At 45.3% G+C, this 20,147-nt stretch overlaps 1 protein-coding gene across 25 annotated transcripts in view; it reads right to left on the reverse strand.

Moving 5' to 3' along the window:
* MPDZ (multiple PDZ domain crumbs cell polarity complex component) overlaps positions 1-20,147 on the reverse strand; it is a 139,807-nt gene that overhangs the window by 102,862 nt on the left and 16,798 nt on the right. For all 25 annotated transcript variants that reach the window (XM_090038695.1, XM_090038692.1, XM_090038688.1 and 22 more), the window contains exon 3: positions 19,545-19,711. In XM_090038695.1, the coding sequence (XP_089894821.1) occupies positions 19,545-19,711 (167 nt within the window). The remainder of the gene's footprint in view (positions 1-19,544; positions 19,712-20,147) is intronic.

Raw genomic sequence — 20,147 nt, forward strand, 5'->3', positions numbered from 1 at the left:
CAGTATGTGACCTATTTGCAGCACCACACACCACACATTCAGGCATTCTCTACGCTGTTACTTTGCAGTGTGGAGGTGGGATTTGACCCTGGGAGATCCCAGAGTCAAAAAAACCTGTGTGGGACAAAAGCCAGGTGGCACACGTGGCAGCAGCACGTGTCACCCAAAACTGGAGCCTGGCTGGCCAGAGCCACTTTCCATCTGCTAGCAGGCTCCCAACTGCAGAAGTACCACAGCTGCAGCTTCCCTGGCCCCCAGAACCCCAAGTAAGGCTGCTGGGGCCAGCACAATTGCTGGCCCCAGCTTCCCTTACCCCACCGAGGATAACTTGCTGCATGCCAGCAGACACATGGCACAGGTGTTCTCCAAGGTATACCACTGCTTCTCATTCCTGGGGAAACAAACCAGGTCATTGAGCGAAGAGAATAAACAGATAAGAGATGGGGACCGGGATAACGCTGGGACTAGGGGGTCAGTACACACATCCTCAGGAGGCCTCAAATGCCTCTACACAAACGCTCGTAGTATGGGAAACAAGCAGGAGGAACTCACCCTCCTGCTGGCTGACACCAGCCCGGACATAGTGGGGATTACAGAAACGTGGTGAGACGCAACGCATGATTGGGCGGTGAATGTCAAGGGCTATAGGCTGTACAGGAGGGACAGGATAGGAAAGAGAGGTGGGGGCGTGGCACTCTACATTATTAAGGAGGAATACACATCAGCTGGAGACCCTCTGGGTAAAAATTTGTGGGGAATTTGGCACAGGGGACACAACGGTGGGAGTCTACTACAGACCTCCCACTCAAAGTCCCAAGCTTGACCAGGAGTTCGCCCAGGAACTGACTGAGGCTGCTTGCTCCAGGACTTTGGTTCTCATGGGGGACTTCAATTACCCGGACATCTCATGGGAAGATCACTCAGCTAAATCTGAGCGGGCGCAAAACTTTCTCTCGTGCGTGGATGACCTCTACCTGACTCAAGAAGTCTATGGGCCAAGGAGAGGCAAAGCGCTGCTTGACCTGGTACTGGCTACGGGGGACGACCTAATCGGCGACCTAGTGATTGATGGGAAGTTGGGTGACAGCGACCACGAGCTGATCACCTTCACCATCCACTGTAAAGCTGGCAAGTCAGTCAGCAACACAGAAGTCCTTGACTTCAGAAAAGCCGACTTTGATAAGCTCAAGAGGCTAGTCGGTCAGGCCCTCAGGGACCATGACCACAGGGAGATGGGAGTTCAAGAAGAGTGGCTGCTTCTCAAGGAAGCGATCCTCAGCGCACAAGCTAAATCTATTTCAACACGGAGGAAAGGCAGCAAGAAGGCACAGCAGCCCCCCTGGCTCTCCAGAGACCTAGCGGACCTCCTGCTGCTAAAAAGGAAACCCTACAAAGGATGGAGGATGAGATTCACCTCCAAGGAGGATTACTCCGCGCTGGTCCGGTCCTGCAGGGACCAAACCAGGAAAGCCAAGGCTGCAACTGAACTCCAACTAGCTTCAGGCATCAAGGACAACAAAAAGTCCTTTTTCAGATATGTGGGGAGCCGGAGAAAAAGCAAGGGCAACGCTGGACCCCTGCTAAACCAGATGGGGCAACTGACAACTGATGCCCAGGAAAAAGCCAACCTATTAAATAGGTACTTTGTGTCAGTCTTTCATCAGTCCCACGGGACGCCCATGCCTGCTATGGGACAGGGAGATCTGGGTGTTGGGGATCCCCTACCCTTCATAAATGCTGACCTCATGAAGGAACATCTTGAGAAGCTGGATACCTTCAAATCAGCCGGCGCTGACAATCTGCACCCCAGGGTACTCAAGGAGCTGGTGAGCGTCATAGCCCAGCCCCGGCACGGATCTTTGAAAACTCCTGGTGCTCTGGTGTAGTGCCCGAAGACTGGAAGAAGGCCAATGTGGTGTCGATCTTCAAGAAAGGGAGGAGAGTGGATCCGGCTAACTACAGGCCCATTAGCCTGACTTCTATCCTGGGGAAGATCTTAGAAAAGTTTATTAAGGAGGCCATCCTTGAGGGACTGGCCCAGGCTAACATTCTAAGGGACAGCCAGCACGGGTTTGTTGCGGGTAGGTCTTGTTTGACCAATCTCAGTTCCTTCTATGACCAGGTGACCTATCACCTGGACAAGGGAGAAGAGATTGATGTCATATATCTTGACTTCAAAAAAGCTTTTGATCTGGTATCCCATGATCACCTCTTGGCCAAACTGCCCAGTTGTGGCCTTGGCTCCACCACGATCTGCTGGGTGGGAAATTGGCTCCGTGGTGGGACCCACCAGGGTTCTGATTGATGGCAGTCACTCATCATGGTGCCCCGTGACCAATGGGGTCCCTCAAGGCTCTGTCCTGGGACCCATACTGTTCAACATCTTCATTAACGATGTGGACATTGGAGTCAGGAGTGGACTGGCCAAGTTCGCCGATGACACCAAACTTTGGGGCAAAGCATCCATGCCAGAAGATAGGCGGGTGATCCAGGCTGACCTGGACAAGCTCAGCAAATGGGCAGGCGAGAACCTCATGGTGTTTAACACCGATAAATGCAAGGTTCTCCACCTTAGGAAGAAAAACCTGCAGCACCCTTATAGGCTCGGCAGTGCTACGTTGGTTAGCACTACAGAAGAAAGAGACTTGGGGGTCATCATTGACCACAAGATGAACATGAGCCTCCAATGCAATGCTGCGGCTAGTAAAGCGACCAAAATGCTGGCGTGCATCCATAGATGCTTCTCGAGCAAATCCCGGGACGTCATTCTCCCCTTGTACTCGGCCTTGGTGAGGCCGCAGCTGGAGTACTGCGTCCAGTTTTGGGCTCCACAATTCAAAAAGGATGTGGAGAAGCTTGAGAGAGTCCAGAGGAGAGCCACGCGCATGATCAGAGGTCAGGAAAACAGATCTTACGATGACAGGCTGAGAGCCACAGGACTCTTTAGCCTGGAAAAGCGCAGGCTCAGGGGTGATCTGATGGCCACCTATCAGTTTATCGGGGTGACCACCAGGATCTGGGGGAACATCTGTTCACCAGAGCGCCCCAAGGGATGACGAGGTCGAACGGTCACAAACTCCTGCAAGACCGTTTCAGGCTGGACATAAGGAAGAATTTCTTTACTGTCCGAGCCCCCAAGGTCTGGAACAGTCTGCCAGCAGAGGTGGTTCAAGCACCTACATTGAACACCTTCAAGAGTAAATTGGATGCTTATCTTGCTGGGATCCTATGACCCCAGCTGACTTCCTGCCCTTTGGGCAGGGGGCTGGACTCGATGATCTCCCGAGGTCCCTTCCAGCCCTAATGTCTATGAATCTATGAATCGTCAATTAGCAAGGAGTCAGGGGAGGGGCACTCTGAAGTGCTTTGGGTTAGAGTACAAGGCAGTCGAGGGGAAAGAGACTTAACGGTGGGAGTCTACTACAGACCTCCCAACCAGGGAGAAGAGCTTGACCAGGAATTCTTGGGTCAGCTCACAGAGGTACTGAAGGCTAAGGATGTGGTAGTCATGGGGGACCTGAACTTCCCAGACATCTGCTAGGAAGAACAGTCAGCCAGGTCTAGGTTCTTGGCCAGAGAGCAGGACCTCCATCTAACCCAGGAGGTGCACAGCCCCACCAGGGGAGACACCTTGTTGGACCTAGTGCTGGCCACGGGTGATGACCTGGTGAGGGGGCTGCGGGTGCTCAACCACCTGGGCAAAGGCATACAGTACGGCAGCGGGCCTAGTTTAGGGCAAACTTCAATGAGCTAAGGAGGATAGTTGGAGAAGCGCTGAGGTCCCGGAGGGGAGGGGAGCCAGGTGTCCAAGGAGAGTGGCCGCTCCTTAAGGAGACGATCCTCCAAGCCCAAAGGGAGGTAATCCCAATGTATATCAAAGGAAGCAGGAGGGCACACAAGCCCCCATGGCTCACCAAAAGCATCCGGGAATGTCTCCTTGCTAAAAAGGAGGCTTACACCCAATGGAAAGAAGGGGTCATCACCAGGGAGTCCCATGTCTCTCAGCCTGTCATCGTAAGATCTGTTTTCCTGAACTCTGATCATGCGCATGGCTCTCCTCTGGACTCTCTCAAGCTTCTCCACATCCTTTTTGAATTGTGGAGCCCAAAACTGGACGCAGTACCCCAGCTGCGACTTCACCAAGGCCGAGTACAAGGGGAGAATGACATCCCGGGATTTGCTCGAGAAGCATCTATGGATGCACGCCAGCATTTTGGTCGCTTTATTAGCCGCAGCATCACATTGCAGGCTCATGTTCATCTTGTGGTCAATGATGACCCCCAAGTCTCTTTCTTCTGTAGTGCAATCCAACGTAGCACTGCACCCTTTTTTAAATACAAGGGGGGTAAAAAGAAGGTCCCGGGTAATGTGGGGCCCTTGCAGAACGCGTTGGGAAATTTGGTCATCACACTGGACGGCAAAGCTAACATGTTTAACGATTTCTTTGCCTCCGTCTTCCTAAGTAGGGACCAGAACAGCCACCTCCCTGCTGGGCCCCCCTCGGGCCCCCGGGGAGGCACACCTGGGCCACGGGTTAGCGAGGATTTAGTTAGGGAGCTTCTGGAGGGGTTGGACATATTCAAGTCAGGCGGTCCGGATGATCTCCACCCTAGAGTTCTAAAGGAACTGGCCGAGGTCACTGCAAGTCCCCTGCCACGGCTTTACGAGTACTCATGGTGCTCTGGTGAGGTACCGGAGGACTGGAAGAGGGCCAACGTAGTTCCCATCTTCAAAAAAGGCAGAAAGGAAGACCCGGGAAACTATAGGCTGGTTAGTCTTACCTCGATCCTAGGCAAGCTGTTTGAAAAAATTATGCTGGCACACATCCAGGAGGGGCCAGCAGGGGACTGCATGCTTAGGGGCAACCAACATGGGTTCATCAGTGGCAGGTCCTGTCAGACCAACCTGGTGGCCTTTTACGATCAGATCACCAGATCATTAGATGCAGGGGTAGCAGTGGATATAGTCTTCCTGGACTTCCGGAAGGCTTTTGACATTGTCTCTCAACCCGTTCTCATTAAGAAACTGGGGGGCTGTGGTGTAGACACCCACATAGTCAAATGGGTCGCCAACTGGCTGGAGGGCCGCACACAGAGGGTGGTAGTGGATGGGTCCTTCTCAACCTGGAAGGACGTGGGCAGTGGGGTTCCGCAGGGCTCTGTCCTCGGGCCCGCGCTGTTCAACATCTTCATCAGTGATTTGGACGAGGGGGTAAAAAGCACCCTGTTTAAATTTGCCGATGACACTAAGATGTGGGGGGATGTGGGCACACGGGAAGGATGCAACAGGCTACAATCAGACCTAGACAGGTTACAAGGGTGGACAAATGAGAATAGGATGGGTTTCAACACAGACAAGTGCGAGGTGATGCACCTGGGGAGGAACAACCGGCACCATACCTACAGGTTAGAGAACTCCCCTCTTGTTAGCACGGAGGCGGAAAAGGATCTGGGGGTCATCACTGACTCCAAGATGAACATGGGCCGGCAGTGTGGCGAGGCAGTCAGGAAGGCCAACCACACCTTGTCATGCATCCACAGATGCATCTCGAGCAGGTCCAAGGAGGTGATCCTCCCCCTCTATGCGGCACTGGTCAGGCCGCAGCTGGAGTACTGCGTCCAGTTCTGGGCGCCACACTTCAAGAGGGATGTCAATAGCATGGAGAGGGTCCAGAGGAGGGCCACTCGTATAATCAGGAGACAACAGGGCAGGCCCTATGAGGAGAGGCTACGGGACCTGAACCTGTTCAGCCGCCAAAAGAGAAGGCTGAGGGGGGATCTTGTGCCCTGTTATAAACTAGTCAGGGGGGATCAGCAGGCATTGGGGGAGTCACTGTTCCCCCGAGCACCGCCAGGAGTGACCAGGAATAACCGTCACAAGCTGGCAGAGGATAGGTTTAGGTTAGATATCAGGAGGCACTACTTCACGGTCAGGGCGGCTAGGGTCTGGAACCAACTTCCAAGAGAAGTGGTGCAGGCTCCTACCCTGGGGGTTTTTAAGAGGAGGTTAGATACACATCTTGCTGGGGTCGTTTGACCCCAGTATTCTTTCCTGCCATGGCAGGGGGTCGGACTAGATGATCTACTCAGGTCCCTTCTGACCCTAGAAACTATGAAACGTCCCTGCTGATGTGGACATGGCCTTCCAGGTCAACTCAGAGGAGTGTGCTGGGCAGAAGGCAGGTGCACCTGGGGTTCAAGTTCTCCTGGAGACATCAGACAGTTCCAGCACCAAGAGAATGCTTCTCCCACCCTTCTGCAAATCAGGTGATTCATGTGACTGGCCATGGAGCCATTCACCTAAGGCAAGAACCCTTCTGGAGCCCCATGAGGGTTGCTGCACCCTGGGCTCCTTTGGGTAAACCCAGAGGAGTGCAGAGGAGGGAGGCAATTGCATTCATGGCAGCAATGCTTCCAGGGCTCTGGGACAGTTCCCACCATGGGAGAATGTCCCCATAATTGCTTATCAGCTGGAAGAATTTTTGCAGGCTCTAGCACCCAGGGTTCAACTCCACTTTAGAAATATAAAAGAGCCAAGGCCCCAGGTGTCGGGGCAGAGGCTCCATGGCCAGTCACTGAATCACACGAATCATCTGCTAAGTCAGTAGTACCTTCTGCAGCAGGAGTCCCTCTCAAGGGAAAAGGCCTCTGGGAACAAGCCTCCTTGACAGCTTGCCCCAGGGCACACTATCAGAAAGTCAGTGCTTTCTCTCTTCCTTGGATGGAGGGAGGGAGGGACAGCAGGCAGAGAACTATGGGATATCAGGTGTTCTCAGTATCCAAGAGGAGCATACAGCTGTTCAAGCTGGTGAAGGAAACAGAGATCTTCCAGGTTGGAAGTGATTTAACTTCCTTGTGAAAGAGCCAGTTCTCTTCTGTAAAAAATCCCTTGAACAACAGGCTTTTCTCCTGGTACAAATGCAATGCTGATCCATGGCCAAATCATCCACATTATGCTGTCCCCTACAGAACATGTGCAGAGTTACTTTATCTTTTACCTGGCAGGGGTCACACAGCAGAAGCTGCTGTTACTGTACAGGCAGTCCTCGGACTTACAATACAATTGGTTCCTGAAAACTGTGTCTTTAGTCAAAATGTTGCAACTCAGAACCAATTTTCTCATAAGAAAATGTTACAAATGGGGGGTTAGTTCCTGAACCAAGGCTCGATATGCTATTTTCACCACAAATACCCCAGAATTTTGTAGTCGATCAATTATAGATGAGAAATATAGCTACATTCATGTATTTATACTGTAAATAGCAATCATATTGATTTGGAAGGACTTCTTTGAGGTGACTTTGCTGAACTTTTTAAAGAGCTCTTGGTAGGACTTTTTGAAGGGTTCTTGGCTGGAGTCTTCTCAGGAGTCTTGGTGGCAGGGTTTTCTGGAGTCTTGCCTGCTTTCTTAAAGAAAGTGTTCAAGGAAGTTTGGACAGATGTTCTCCAGGGAGATGGGCAATATAGTGAACTTGTTCGCTGGTGTGGCGTCACATTGAATCAAGAATTGTAAAGGTGAAACTGACATCAGAAAGTTGAAACAGTGTCTATTTATAAACGCTGCAAGTGCGAAACGCTGTAATGCGAAACGTTGCAAGTGGAGGACTGCCTGTATTTATTTCCATAGTATTTCGCTTAAAGCGTGCTCCCCAATTTCCAGCATCTGATATTTACAAAAAAGGTGCATGTCATACACAAGAAAATGAAATGATCATTAGTTCTGAGTCTTTTCTCATAGCTGCAGTATGTAATAGTCAGTTTTGTTTTGCACTTCAGTACTTACAACAACATTTAAGATTGTAGGCCAGACTGTTTTCTGATCCATTTAGTGTCCCAACTGATATCACATGCATGTACATCAGTGCAGGACTGAACCTATACAAAGGTCTCATATCTTTAAGCCAATAATAGAGATTTTCTTCCATAAAGCTGACCTATACCAATATACACACACACCCCCATCGACTTTTCTTTAAGAGCACACACATTATTAGCACACAAATATACAATTGCCAAAGATCTTTCTGCCCAAAATTATGAGTGTTACAGACAATTTTTCAGCTAAGTCCTTATAATTGAAGACACAGAACTGAAAGTACAAATACTCAGAAATACATGTTTTAATTTGCTTTTTTAGATCATTATAACATTTGAATCCCAGGTTTCACCCTCCATTATGTTTTAGTTTTCTAAAACATCTTAAACTATAGTGGACAAAGAGTGCCAACACAGCTGGCTGCAGCTACACAGCTACTACAGCCCTCCACCTCAATCCCCCACCAGTGAATCCCTACAGTTAAAGGACCCAGAGGCTTTACAAACGTCCCTCTCCTCCCCCTTAATGCTGTACAGACAGTCTAACACTAGGCCTGTGTGAGTAGGCAGCTATTCGATTCAGCTTTGGATTCAGCCACTTCAGATGCCAGCGATCTGATCCAGAGCTCTGGACCGGGTTTCTGCTATGATCCAGACAAAGCACCTCCAAAGCTTCAGAGCTGCCTCGGAGATCCGGCAATACGGTATAATGGGGAATCAGTGCAATATCTATAACTTTGTTGTTTGTTGTCTGATTTGGATAAAACTTGCAGGGCTGGCAGCCTCTGCTGAGAGCATGAAGCCTGCCAAGTTTCAAGAAGATCATGCAGGGGTTTGGGGAGAACTACACCCTAAATTCATGAAAGCGAAACTCATGTCACATGTACGTGTTAAGCCACAGTGGGGTCAAAAGTGCAGGGATGGTAGCCCCTGCTGAGGCCACGAAGCCTGCCAAGTTTCAAGGAGATAAGTGTAGGGGTTTGGGGAGAACTGCACCTCAAGCTGCGAACAAGCAAAAGTTGTGACATGGGTGACCCTGTGTGTATTAAGGCGCAGCAGAGTGAAAGCTGCAGGCCTGCTAGCCCCTGCTGTGGCCACTAAGCCTGCCAGCTGTCAAGGAGATAGGTGTAGGGGTTCTGGGGCCTGTACCTCTAGCTGCTGACAGGTAAAACTTGTGACATGGGTGCTTGTGCAGCCCCTGTAGTCTAACACATGCACATGACATAAGCTTTGCTTTCAAATATTTGGGGTGCAGTTCCCCCCAAACCCCTAGACCAATCTTTGTGAAACCTGGCAGGCTTCATGCTCTCAGCAGAGGCTACGAACCCTGCGAATTTCATCCAAATCAGACAAAAAACAACAAAGCTATAGCTATTTCATTGATTCCCCATTATACCCTATGGCCAGATCTTGGAGGCAGCTCCAAAGCTTTTCAGAAGTGGTTTGGAAGCTCCGAACTTCTTCAGAAAGCCTAACAAAGCCAGCGCTTCGATCTGGACATGCTGCTTTGGATGCTGAAGCATCCGAAGCTTCACACAGTCCTATCTAAAACCATGCCTAACACAACAAACACTCTGGCTTCATTCTTAACATTCTTAATTTCCATCTTCTTATCTAGACAACTTTAGAGATAAGGAGCACTATATCTAATATCAGCATTTGTTAGAAATGATTTCCATTTCCACAGGTTTGAGGCATTTGCATTTAAATGATAAACTAGCTTCCCCATTTTTGTGCAGTTCCTCATTTTGAAGTTAAACATTTTGTGGAGCATTTCTGTGCTGTATTTTGTCTTGTAAGGATGTTGGATTTCATTATGTTATGGCCACCTTACACAGAAGAACAGCTATTCAAAATGCTCAAACCGTAGACTACTAAGAACTAAATCAAGTTGATTCACTTCTTTCAGCCCCAGAACCAGTTGTTCTAAAAAGCAATAATTAAAATAAAGAAATTTAGAAATTCTCTCTCTGAATCACACACAGAGGAGAGAGCTAGTCAGTCTACATGAAGATAATTGGAGTCACCTATTACTATACCCCACTTTTGTAGCTTCTTCGATCTCACTGTTCTCTGCCAGCATTTCATGGTTATCTTCACCATACTGAAGATAATACATACTATCAATGGTACAGGGCTTAACACTATGTATTCTTATTTAAGCACGAATTTGAACAATCAAACACCAGGCCAATCCTTCACTGATTAGGAATGGTCAGACAGCATCTGAAGTGAATTTCTATTGTTTGCTTTATTACACACAAACTTGTGGTTGGCAACCTTCAAATCTATACTCCACAATTTAGCTTTCAACTGAAATTAAAGAAAGATCCTCCAACTGTGACTGAGCTATGGCAGAACATAAATACTACTTAAGTTTTAAAAACCTGCATTCTCTGCTTGCAACCGTTATAACCAATATTTAATAGAATCTTGAACACAATGGACAGATTTGGGACAAAAATCTTACTTTTCTCAGAAACTCTAACATAACATTTTGCACTTGTTTCATATTTCAGTTACCTACCAAAAGCTAGAAGTTTATTGCCAAGATCTAGAATACTAATGTGAGAGATGTCTTGGAATTAATGTCCATTTTACCATGCTTTTCTTAAAATAATGCATTGGTGTGAGATGCATCTCAAATACAAATAATATAAATAATTCTTTGTGAGGTATTTTTAATGTTTCATAATCACACAAAAAACAGAATAGCTTGTGCTGCTGCTGAAAGTTGTAAAAATATTTCTTCAGGTGACTGCATAATAGTATTCAAAACATAAAGAAATAAACTTTCTAGTTATCTTCTAAATTAGTCAATAGTTTACCTTTTACTTCAAAATCAAACATTCTCTTTCTGGCTTGTACTCTAAATTGTTTTTCTCATGGAAAATTAGCTTCAATTTCCAAGTCATCAGGCAGTTCCTTAGTCTCAGTCAGGATACTCATGCAACCCTTACCAGAACAGAAGGACACCCTTCAAGGCATGTAAGAGGATGCATAATTCACTTGATACTGCTTCATTTTACTGAACTTACCTCAATTTGCAATGCTGACTTCTAAACTACCATGCTACTGGCAGCATGTTCAAAAATCCAAAGAAATGTTCTTTCATACTAATTCTGTCCCCTCTTCCTTATTTTCTGCTTGTTCAGAATCAAATCTAACAAACCAAAGTCATCTGCATGTCTACTAATGTCTTCAGTATAATGAAATAGAATAATACGTGCCCTCTTTCAAGGAAGAAATGATTTCCTTCTTGATCACATATCCAAGAATTTGAATAGTTTTGCCCAGGTAGCATTTGTACGTTTCCTTTGACGAATTTCAATGGGGATGTTTTTTCATACAAGGTCATATTTCCCAAGAAACTCCACAGATTTAAAAACTTTGCTATTGGGGAATGAATACACTTGGTCTGTTGAACCTTAAAAGGAATCATTTTCTAATCTGTACAGCCTGCTCAAACAAAAAACAGTTTACTGATGTTTTATAAGTCTTTCCACTAATGATAGCTGTTCTTATGATCTACAGTTTTTTCTTGTTTTATTAGAATACTCAATACATTTTTCCAGTCTCCAATACCATTACTCTGAAATCACAAGTAAATGAAGCAATAGACAGATTCTGCTCAAGTGAAAAGCTGGCATAAGAAATGGAAGGCTGAAAATGTTCTTTTGTAACAGTCCAGAGAAACATCCTTACAATTTGTACTAGCCCACAATCACAAGCAACAGACAGACTCCATCACAGGTTCTGACCATTTAGCAAGATCCTTCACAACAATATTTAGTTTCCTCCTCTGTAGACTTCCCCATATTCTGTGCGTTTACATCAAGTTATTGTTCCAAAATACTTCCATATCCAGATGTATCAATGGTGAAAACACTGTCCTCTCACTCTCTTTTTTCAGACTTGTTGGAACTATTAGACATAAACTGTCTTTGTTTATATGTTATTTTCAAAAGTGGGAGTGCCAATATCTTGGTTGAGTGATCATTCGTAAGTAGAAGATTCCAAAGTATCAGTTGGAGGCTAAAGAGTTAATTTCCAAAATCTTAAAAGTATTTAACTTTGTTTCACAAACTTTGGCTTTCCTTTTAGCTGTGATACTCAGCTCCAGGGAGGTGTTTACTTTTTCATAAAAGTGTATTACTATCACAACGTGGATACCTCACTATCATTTCTGCATTTGACCCAGATGGTTAGAACCATTCCTGAAGACAATAAGCCAAGTACATGTATAACAAACATAAATTATTTGAGGAACTTCTAAACAAATCCAAAATAAGTAGTCCAAATAGAAGGTGTCTCCTCCTGTCATCTGCTGCCGTTTGCAAATTCTACGAAATTACCAATTTTAACAGAAGCAATCACTGCCTGCAAATAATAAATGTTTCACATTTACAAACCTTTTCTTTTGAGATTCTCAACTTCTTACTGTGGTAGTTAGTTGCCTACTTCATATCCCTAATCATAAAAATAGAGATCATTCCACAGAGAACATTAAGATGTTAGTAGGTATCTCAAGAAAGATGATGCCTCTGTGCTTGTAAGAATTTTTTTTTAATCAAATATTAATTTGTACTACTTGGAAGTAATGAAATCACTTTAACTCCATCATGAAGTGACTGTATGGTACTACGATTATTTAAGTAACGTATGAAGGAATATTGCTTTGTTCTATAATTTGGCTAATGCTAATTTGTCTTGATTGGCTTTCCCTTTACTATATGTAACATCTGCAATATTAACGTAATCTGACTACAGATGAAAAGAAAATTCACTGATACCACACAGTATGATGAAACTTATGTTATAGCCACATACACTCAAAATGCAATCAAATACTGCTTTCATTTTATTGTTCAAAATGCTTTAAATAAAAAATGTTCTATTCCAGTCATGTTAATGACACACCAACATTAAAGGAACATAGTCAGCATTTTTATGCCTCTTAAAATTAGGCGTCTTAAAAGTTGAGTGTTTTTGTGTATCATAGCACTACAAAAGAAAATAAAGTACATATACAGTTAAAAATGCCAGGGGAATGCTAAAAGTAAAGTACGCCCTGTACTCTCTGTATGGTCCCCTTTCCAGTTTTTTCTTTGCTTTGTCTTTCATAGGGAAAGCCCACAAAAAAAGACCCAAAGAACTGGCCCCCTAACAGCTGCCACCATCCAAGCACAATAAGAATAAATACCAGCTGCTTATACTGGTTCATACAAGTTAGCTGTAAACACTATAGCTAGGTACCTGGAGGCCCAAACCTCCAGTGGAATCTGTACCTTCTCCTGTGTAGCCTGGTCCAAATGATCACTCCACCTTATACCTCACTTAAGAACTCTAAGAGTTTGTGTATAGCACAGTAGTAAAGCAGATCATGGGTGGGAGGTATGGGAATAGGAGGGGGGTTGGGTTGGGGGAGACGACACTGATCTTTTCCCAAATTAGTTTTTATAAGCATGTGAAATGCCTTGGATCAAATGACAGGGTCTAGTAAACAATTAGTGCTGTAGTGAAGAGGCAGCAGTCTAGTAATTGCAAGTGCTTCCTTTGTGTAATCCTTTGGAGGAATTTTACTTCCTGAGTGGCCCCTAAGAGGAGAAAGTAGTAGTTTTCCTGTGTTTGCCTTTAATTTCTTTGTTATATAGATTTATACTGTAAAGCACTACAGGCCCTATGTAGAGCCCCCGACAACAATGTACCAGACAGTATTTGCCTGCATTGTGAGAGGTATTTTCCATGATTTATATGTAACATCTATGGTCAAACTTGCAAAGAAAAAAATCTGAGGAATGTAGCCCAGCAAAGGAAGGGATTTTTCTCATTAGCTGTGCCTTGCTTGAGCTTGAGGTGGAGGAGGGAAGGAAGCTCAGAAAGAGCCACAAAGAGAGGAGAGAAATACCAGTAGGGGCTATTACTTTGTGTCACATTTTTAAATAGTAAAACATAAATGAATAAATAAAATTATTTAAGACTTAAGGAGTGCAATAAAGCACCAGACACATTTTTCTAGTTTTCTAGCTGCTTCCTGATCTTCAAATACTGAGCTTGTTCTGTAGCCTCAACATCAAAAAGCAAACATTCAATAAAGAATGAGTATACCAAGAAGGAAAAACATTATGGTTGTTATAGTATCTTTAAATGCAAATAGAGTGCTTGAAAGCATGATTGTGCTGTTTCACACTAAAAAGAACAAACATTCAGTTTAGTCTGGTTCCTACTTTTTTCCCCACTCAACCTCCTAATTTTGCATTGTAAGATAAATTGGGCAATTTATACTTTGGCTTACTTTAATTAAAAAATAATAACATATAGCAAATAGTCACCGACTAATAGATACTTGAGTCCCCTGCTAAAAGGCAATGCACAACAACAATAAAATTAAGAGAAAAATCAGCCAGGGAAAACTAAAGGTTTCAGCACAAAAACATTTCAGAGGCCTCCAGTAAGTCTATGCACCTAATGAAAACATGTATTCCCAGTTAACATAGTACCACAGTACCACTTCTATGCTGCTTGCACTAGACCAGTTTGACTGGCACATAAAATGGCATCAGTGTTCCCCTTCTCATAACTTTGGGTATGGGCAAACATACATTTGAACCCTATTGAAAGAGGAGGGGGAAGCTGTGGTTCAGGAATATGCAACAGTTGTGCCTATAGTAAGACCAGTTAGCTAATGCACCCTAACTTTGAATGAAACAAGGCTAAAGTTGGAAAAGCTCTGCTACCCTTGTACTGCTAGAGTCATGCAGAAGTAACAATGGCATCATAACAGATAGTACTGGTATGCTTGGATATCAATACAATTGTTACATCTGTCTATTTGTTCATTCTGCCTTAGAGATTTTTACAGCACAAAGTCTTTCTTGAATAGTTAGGAAGTATCTAGTGCAACAGTTCCCAAACTATGGGTCGTGACCTCAAATGGGGTTGCAACTTCAGCCGATGGGGTCATGACAAACATGCCCCCCGAGATTTCTGCATCTACAGCAGTGTGGGGCTGCAACTGGGCCAGACCAGCTCCAGGCAGGAGCCTCCTCTGCAACCCAGCAGATGGGACGAATTGTGGGAGGGCATGATAGACCACCATAGCCACCAAGGTGAGGCACAGTAGCAGCCGTGGCGTGATTTTTGCCCACGTTGCTGCCGGGTGAGCAGGGGGCACCTCAACTTGGCAACCATGGCGGCGCAGTGCTCCCCCCCTCCCACGCTGGGTCCTGCCCACTGGGCCACAGAGCCCCCGGAGAAGAGGGCAGCAGGGTGGGGAGCTCCAAACCTGCAGCGGGCAGCCTGCATCCTCCCCCATCATGGGCTCCACTCCGGCAGCGCTGTCTGCCGGGGGACGGAGAAGAAAGGCTCTACACCCAGCTGCAGCTGCAGTAGCCACTGGCTCCCACGGGTAGCAGCCAGGCCTTGGGCATGCTGGAGAGGGAAGAGGGCTGTGGGTGGGGAGTGAGGGGCACCTGAGGTTGTGGGAGGCTGAAGGGTGGAAATCAGAGGCCATGCTGAGAAAATGGGGTCATAAATGGGGTCACACTGAGGAAAAGTTTGAGAAGCACTGCTCTAGTAATTTGTGTGTAAATAAAGCCCGTAAGCATCACAGGCATTTTTAAGTAATGAACAGGTTAACACACCTTTTCTTCTGCTTTCAGGTTATCAAGACAGGGACCACTCAGATTCCCCAGTGTTCAAATCTCAATTCAGGTCACATCAAAATTGAAAATAAATTTGGCACATTCATTACAGCAATAGGCCACAAAATGAACCCATTCTGCATTTTAGCACTATTTGACCTCATTTCTCAACAGGAGCCCAGAGCTCAAACAGCAAAGGAATCCTGCATTGCCTACAGTGAAGCTAGGAAGGTTGCACACTTTTTTCCTGGTATTCTTCCTAGCCCAGGGACAGGCAATTATTTTGGGTGGAGGACAAGTTAATGAGATTTGGTGAGCTTTCAAGAGCCACAGGGGTAGCCCCACCTTTGACAGTTCCCCGCCCCCTTGGTTGCCATCTTGGGACCAGAAGTCCCGCTCTTGACACCTGACCTTTGCCACGGGAGGTCCCTCCCCTTGCTCCTTTTGTGGGGGAGAGTTGCCATCTTAGAACCAAAAAAACCCAATTCATACACTAAAAGTCAAACACCTACTGTAACATATTTTAGTTTTATTACAAAAAATATTTTTGTCATGATTTGTGCTTGCATACCATATATAAAGATGACTGCAGAATAACTAAAAGCTAAAGTCTTAGTCTCGTATACTGTGTGGGCAGTGTGGGTGTGTGTGCAAGGCAGAGGGGGCTGTGAGGGGGTGTGGCTGTGTCTGGGGGGCATAGGGTATGTTGGGGGTTGTGTGTATGTGGGGGATTGTGGGGACAGGGTGTGGGTCTGTGACATTTGTTGGGTGTGAGGGAGGGTGGAGGATGTGGGGACCCCCCTCACTCCCACCATGGCATGCAGCCACAGCAGACAGAAGTGGCAGCAGCAGCAGCAGCAGCAGCATGCGGGGGCGCTCGGGGCACTAGTGTCCAGCACAGGCACTGGTACCCGGCATTTCGCAGCTCTGGCCAGCATTGCACATTGCAGCGAGGAGCACACCGCCCGCCAGGCGGTCTCTATCACTGGCACACACTAGATTCCACCCTTCAGGCACAGCTCGCTAGAGCCAGCTGCCTTTCCCACCCCCTGCAGGGCTTCCCTCCCATGCAGCACGAGTGCAGGGGCTGCACATGTGCATTGGGGAGCACCAGCAATAGAGACAGTCAAGCAAGGGCTGCACTTCACTGCGATGTGCAATGTTGGCCAGAGCTGCACAACACTGAGCACCAGTGCCTGCACTGGGCACGAACACCCTGAGTGCCCCCACCTGGTGTTGTTGCTGCCACTGCTATCTGCTGGGGCTGCGTTCCATGATGGGAATGGGGGGGGGGGGGGGAGTCCCCACACACCCCCACCCTCCCTCACACCCACACTGCCCATCTGAGCTCTGCACTGCTGCCACCCTCCCCACACAGGCTCTGCATTACCACCCGCCCTAGCCCCATGCTCCCACCCAGCTGTAGCTCTGCCCCATCCCCATCACTTTCCTACCTGCTGCCCAAAGTAAGCAGGACACTGGGGAAGCTGAGCAGTAGCAGCAGCCCTGCCTGGAACCCTGCTGCTGGCTGGCTGCGCCAGACCCTTCTGCCCAAGAAGGTGGGAATGAGGTACAACAGGGTATGCTGGGAGTCTGTATATGTGAGCTCCTTGCTCTCACTCTCATGGGCAAAAGAGCTGGATGGGGTGCTATTCACTGGAGGGCGCCACGGGCTGGATGAATGTGCCTGAAGGGTGGAATCTGGCCTGTGGGCCATATTTTTCCTGCCCCTGTACTAGCCAGTAGCTTCAGCCAGGGAATACAACACTTATAAATTAAACTTATAAAAAAAGTCCAAAAGATTATCTTTGGATAAAACTGAAGGCTTCGCAATTCCTAGAGCAACTCAGATCTCATTTCATTTTATTTTCTTGAACTTGTTTTACTTTCTTTCTTTTCTTTTTCAAACAAATCAGTAGAATTATTTATAATTATTTAAATAAGGCACAAAGAAAACACAGACAGTTCCATGCTCTATTTTAAAACTGCATCTAAGCTGTAGAGAGATGCAGGGAGATGACCCAAATCTGTGCACAACTGCACACCTGTATTTACATATGCAGTCATTTTTTCAGATACATGCAAACCTGGTTGTCTCACATGAAAGCAGCCTGTTAGGCATTCAAGCAGTAAATGACATTAAAATCATCAACCTGGCATACATCACCATGATAATTATACATGTAAATAAAGGGGTGCAATGACAGGTATATGCTGCAAGTGAATCTTTGACTAGATCTTTTAAATGGCATTAAGTCATAGATTTGATTAAATACCCTAATCTAAAACATTTAAGGAAAGAGGAATGAATCTATTTTATCTTCCCAGGCCACACAAAGGGAAAAATTCCATTTGCCCTTTTAGTAAATTACTGGTAACGGTTCAAGGCACACCTCCATTTCAAATGGTAGGCTCCCTCAGATATCAGTCATGTAATTAATTCACTGTGTGCGTCTTTGTTTATGTCAATGTTAAATTTCCCTTCAGTAATGGTAAAAATCAACACATGCACTAAGTTCACATCAGAATTTCAACACAGCTTTTTTTTCTGAGGGTTTTGTTGTTGCTGTTGCAGTAGCAATCTTAGGTGACAATCTAGTTTCTCAGTACCAAGAATATAAAGAGTGAAATGTGCACTGAAGTATGATACTGTAAATAATATACCAATGTGCTTGTAATCTGGTTATAATACATCAAGATGAATTCCAGAACTACAGGAAATAACTAACAGCCATGTTGTGTCAGCTACTGCTCAGAAGCAAGGATAAAAGGGGTTTTTAAGTTGCACTCTGATATAGGGGCCACATTCAACCTCAGTCCCACAGTAATACAGAATGCATGAACTGCTTTTTCGAACTATCCCTGATACACTAGCTAACCAAAAATGGATTATGGAATTTCTACAGAAAAAGCCTTGTCCAGGCCCTCTCTCATGAATCTGTGGAATGGCTAGCTGCAAAGATGGATGCATAACTTGGTTTTAACAGTCACTTACAATATTTACCTGAATCCAAGATGACTCAATTTAATACAACCCCCCAATAATTAGTTCCTATACATGGAAAATGTGTAAATCTGTTATAAGTTTCCATGTATATTATCTAATTATTGGAAGGTTATCTTGAATTCATCCCTCCTACTGCTGTACCAGAAAAAGCAGTGGAAGGAGCCAGGTAGTAGGGGTAGCAGTGGGAGCAGGTGTTAGGGGGAAAGTGGCAGAGCAGGGCAGTGCACAAGACAGTGGGAGGGAAGGTGGTGGGGGAAGGGGTCAAACAGCCTGATCCCTGTGCCTTGCCCCTCCACACCTTACCTCTTGCCACCTAGTCCTCCCCACTACTTGCTTCCCCTGCTATCTGCACCCCTCCAGCCCTGCTGCCTTTTTCTCCATGTTAAATAACAGGAGGAACCCCTCTTGGATTCAAGCCAATACTGTATTAAAAACTACTTTTTATACTCAGTATATATTTCTCATGACATCAAGGAGAAACAAATCAATCTATTATAACCATATTCAGGGATTTTTTATCCCTTCTGATAAAGTAAAAAAAAATTAACATCCTCTTCTATGCTTTTTTGTTTCCTATTATCTGTTACAGCTATATAAGGAAATAATCCCACTATTCCCACTGATCTGAAACTTCCATGAAAATGGTCTTTCTATACTAACAAACTGCCAATAGGGAAGTGGATCACAAGTCACAGGTCTTAAAAATTAAATGCTTCTTCATTGTGTTCTTAGCGGTTTATCTTTCTCTTATTTTGAATTTATTAGCAATCAACCTTCTGCTACCTTTCCACATAAGGGCATCATTTAGCATACATCAATATACTATATGCAGACAACTAGGAAAATATATACATATGCATTAACATTTAGGACTTGACCCAAAACCCACTGAAGTAAATGGGAATCTTTCCATGGATTTCAACACGTTTAGGACTAGGCCTAGGATCAGGCCTTTAATTTTCGCTATTATATCAGTCAATATGCAATTTCTAAACTATTAACAAGCAACAACAAATTATGCCAGGCTTTTACAAAAACTTATTAACTTCTCCCCTTTTCTTTGGATGCTACTCTTCCTACCTGATCTCTCAGCTGCTGAACAGAAGTCTGAAGGTTCAGAATCTGGTTGAAGAGAGGGCTCTGCAGCACTGACTTGAGTAAGTTCAGTTTTTCCTCATTTGCTGTGTCACCTCGTTCCCGTAATTTTGCCTGCAGGCGTTCCACTGCCTGGAGGGCCCTTTGCGTATCTGTAGGCATATTCATTACTAGTCAGCAGCAGCTTAGAAAAGGGCACATACAGGCATTTCTGACTACTCAAACATCACTTTTCTATCTCCCCAAACTAGAAAACACAAGTGATTTTCTTCTACATTGGTCACTTTTTCAAATTTTAAATATGAAAAAACCAGCCCAAATCAGTCCTCATTTGCATTGGTGAAATTCCGTTTGAAGTTAATGACAATGCAAGAACTAGGGGGAGTTGCAGATCTGACCAGGCGGAGTTTGCAAATTAAACTGTTCAGAAAACGAGAGGTGAAGGAAGCATGACTACAGATACATTTCAATAGTCAGTATTAAAAATACATTTAAGAAAAAGCAGTTGACTTTATAAATTATTTTTTGCAAAAAAATGTAACATTTTCCAACCAGCTTTAATAACTTTTAAAGGTGAAATAAAATTAA

Source organism: Crocodylus siamensis, chromosome 3 (assembly GCF_052110815.1).
Source record: "Crocodylus siamensis isolate JL-2025a chromosome 3, ASM5211081v1, whole genome shotgun sequence".
NCBI lineage: Eukaryota > Metazoa > Chordata > Crocodylia > Crocodylidae > Crocodylus > Crocodylus siamensis.